At 43.0% G+C, this 2,500-nt stretch overlaps 1 protein-coding gene across 9 annotated transcripts in view; it reads left to right on the top strand.

Annotated features, from left to right (window-relative positions):
* Nucleotides 1-2,500, top strand: part of LOC143284829 (cadherin-23-like) — a 73,796-nt gene that overhangs the window by 46,030 nt on the left and 25,266 nt on the right. For all 9 annotated transcript variants that reach the window (XM_076591917.1, XM_076591927.1, XM_076591891.1 and 6 more), the window contains 3 exons: nucleotides 1-95; nucleotides 1,211-1,414; nucleotides 1,854-1,942. The exon at nucleotides 1-95 is cut by the window's left edge and continues 219 nt beyond it. In XM_076591917.1, coding sequence (XP_076448032.1) covers nucleotides 1-95; nucleotides 1,211-1,414; nucleotides 1,854-1,942 — 388 coding nt within the window. The remainder of the gene's footprint in view (nucleotides 96-1,210; nucleotides 1,415-1,853; nucleotides 1,943-2,500) is intronic.

Below are 2,500 nucleotides of genomic sequence, written 5' to 3'. Positions count from 1 at the left end.
ACAAGAACGACAACCCTCCGGTCCTGGACGAAGAGGCTCTGACTGTGGGGCTGCTGTACGACAAAGGGATCGGCTATGAAGTGATCAACCTGGCGGTGAGTTTGTGTGTGATGGGGTAGGGGTGGGGATTTGGGTGTTTGTTTGTTCGTTTGTTTGTTTGTGGAGGGGTAGGGGTGGGGATTGAGTTGTTGTTTGTTTGTTTGTGGAGAGGTAAGGGTGGGGATTCAGGTGTTTGTTTGTGGAGGGATAGGGGTGGGGATTCAGGTGTTGTTTGTTTGTGGAGAGGTAGGTATGGGGATTCAGGTCTTGTTTGTTTGTTTCTTTGTTTGTGGAGGGGTAGTGGTTGGGATTCAGGTTTGTTTGTGGAGAGGTAGGGGTGGGGAATCAGATGTTTCGTTTTAGTTTTTGTGGAGGGTTAGGGGTGGGGTCAAGAGAATTGTTTATTTGATTGTAGAGGGGTAAGCCCACCGAACGCTGAAATGGATTACAGGATCTTTAACTTGCGAAAACACACAAAGGTGGCCCAGGCACCTTCAGGTCTGCACATATATCTGTTGACCTGGGGGGATCTGAATAATCTCCACCTTTTACCCGCCTGATGCCGTGATCGGGATTCGAACCCGGGACACTGGATTGAAACTCCAACGCTTCAACCACTCGGCTGTTGATATGTTCGAGAACAAGACATACTGCTTTACTGAACCAAACAGCAACAGAGATTCCTATTTCATTGTGGCATGGGAAAACAACAACAAAAAACGCCGTTAGATTAATTAAACTAAACAACAGCAAATGTTCGTGCTATATTGTGAGATTTTCGAAATTATAAGAAATACTGTTTGATTAAACTAAAGACCAACATAAGTTCGTGTTTGTATTGTGACATGTACGATAATTAAAAAAAAAAACAAACAACAACAGATGTCTGTGTTGTATTGTGACATGTTTGAATACACACACACACGTGACATGTTTGAAATACACACACACACACACACACACACACACACACATACACGTGACATGTTTGAAATACACACACACACACACGCGCGCGCGCGCGCACGCACGCACACAAACACACACACGTGCGCACACACACACATACATACATACATACATACACGCGCTCGCACACACACACACACACACACACACTGTACTGCATATTTAATTAAACCAATCATCCAACAACAACAAAAAACGACAGAAATTCACTACTGACGAGGACACGGAAGCCAACAGTAGGAACTACTTCCGCCTAGTACCCGGTCAGGGGGCGCTACCCTTCAGCGTCACCCGGAACGGATCGGTGCTCACCACCCGACTGTTCAGCGCCGACGAAAACGAGGTGTTCCGCTTCCGGGTGGAAGCCTTCGACAGCGTCGGTCAGACAGACGAGGCTGATGTGACTGTGAGTGGTGTATATTACGATATTACGTTTAGACAGTCTTCTTCTTCTTCTTCTTCTTCTTGGGGGTGGGGGTGGGGTTGAGTGTGTGTGTGTGTGTGTGTGTGTGTATGAATGGATGAATGAAAAAAGTACAAAAAACGTTTTGACAGATAGGAAACTTCACACAACTGCTCAGCAGATGAAAATGAATGAATTGATTGATTAATCAATATACTGATAAGAAATAATGGATGAATAAAACAAAATGAATGATTAGATAAATAAAATTAATGGTTTAATCAGCTAATGGATTTATCTATTTTTAATGGTTGGTTTAATTGATAAATCAGTCAATTAATTCAACGGATAACTGAATAGAACTGATTTCGGTGAATTGATTCGAAACTGATGGATGAATCCATGAAAGTAAAACTCACCTGCTCACCATTCCTTCTCACAGGTTTACCTGGTGAGCAACCTCCAGCGTGTCAAACTGGTCTTCAACAAGAAGCCAAATGAAGTGGAAGCGATAAAGGGGAACCTGATACAGTGAGCACTAGTTTTCTTCTTTTCCTTCTAATAGTTCGTGGGATTTTTTTTTTTTCTTTTCTTTTCTTTTTCCTTCTTGTTTTTTTTCTTCCTTTTTTTTCCCCGAAACGTATTAAATACAACCACATGCTATCACCAGCAGCAGTAGATGAATATATTTTGGTATACGAAGCAAAACTCTTTTTTTTATGCACCATAGCCTTTTGGGGCCATCAGGGGCAGTGAATTCATATCCACAGTTTCCATGGCAACGAGGGTGTTGTCCTCTGGCTACATTCTGTAGAAGAACTGCATAGTGAGGGAATAGAAAAGAATATGTCTTTATTACCAAGTGTTCCGGGGTCACAAGGAATACTGGGGGTGGGGGGTGGGGGGGGGGGATAGTACATAAAAAGGTACAAAAATGAATCGAAAATCATTCACAGATACAGTAGAGATCAGGATACATACATGTGCGTATCAATACAAAAACGTGTGCACACTTACCCATGAACGCACACCCATACACGCACACACACACACACACACACACACACACAAATACACACACACACACAC

The sequence above is a fragment of the Babylonia areolata genome, chromosome 1, assembly GCF_041734735.1.
Source record: "Babylonia areolata isolate BAREFJ2019XMU chromosome 1, ASM4173473v1, whole genome shotgun sequence".
In the NCBI taxonomy this organism is placed as follows: domain Eukaryota; kingdom Metazoa; phylum Mollusca; class Gastropoda; order Neogastropoda; family Buccinidae; genus Babylonia; species Babylonia areolata.
The sequence above is the reverse complement of the archived record's forward strand: the minus strand, read 5'-3'. Positions and strand labels throughout refer to the sequence as shown.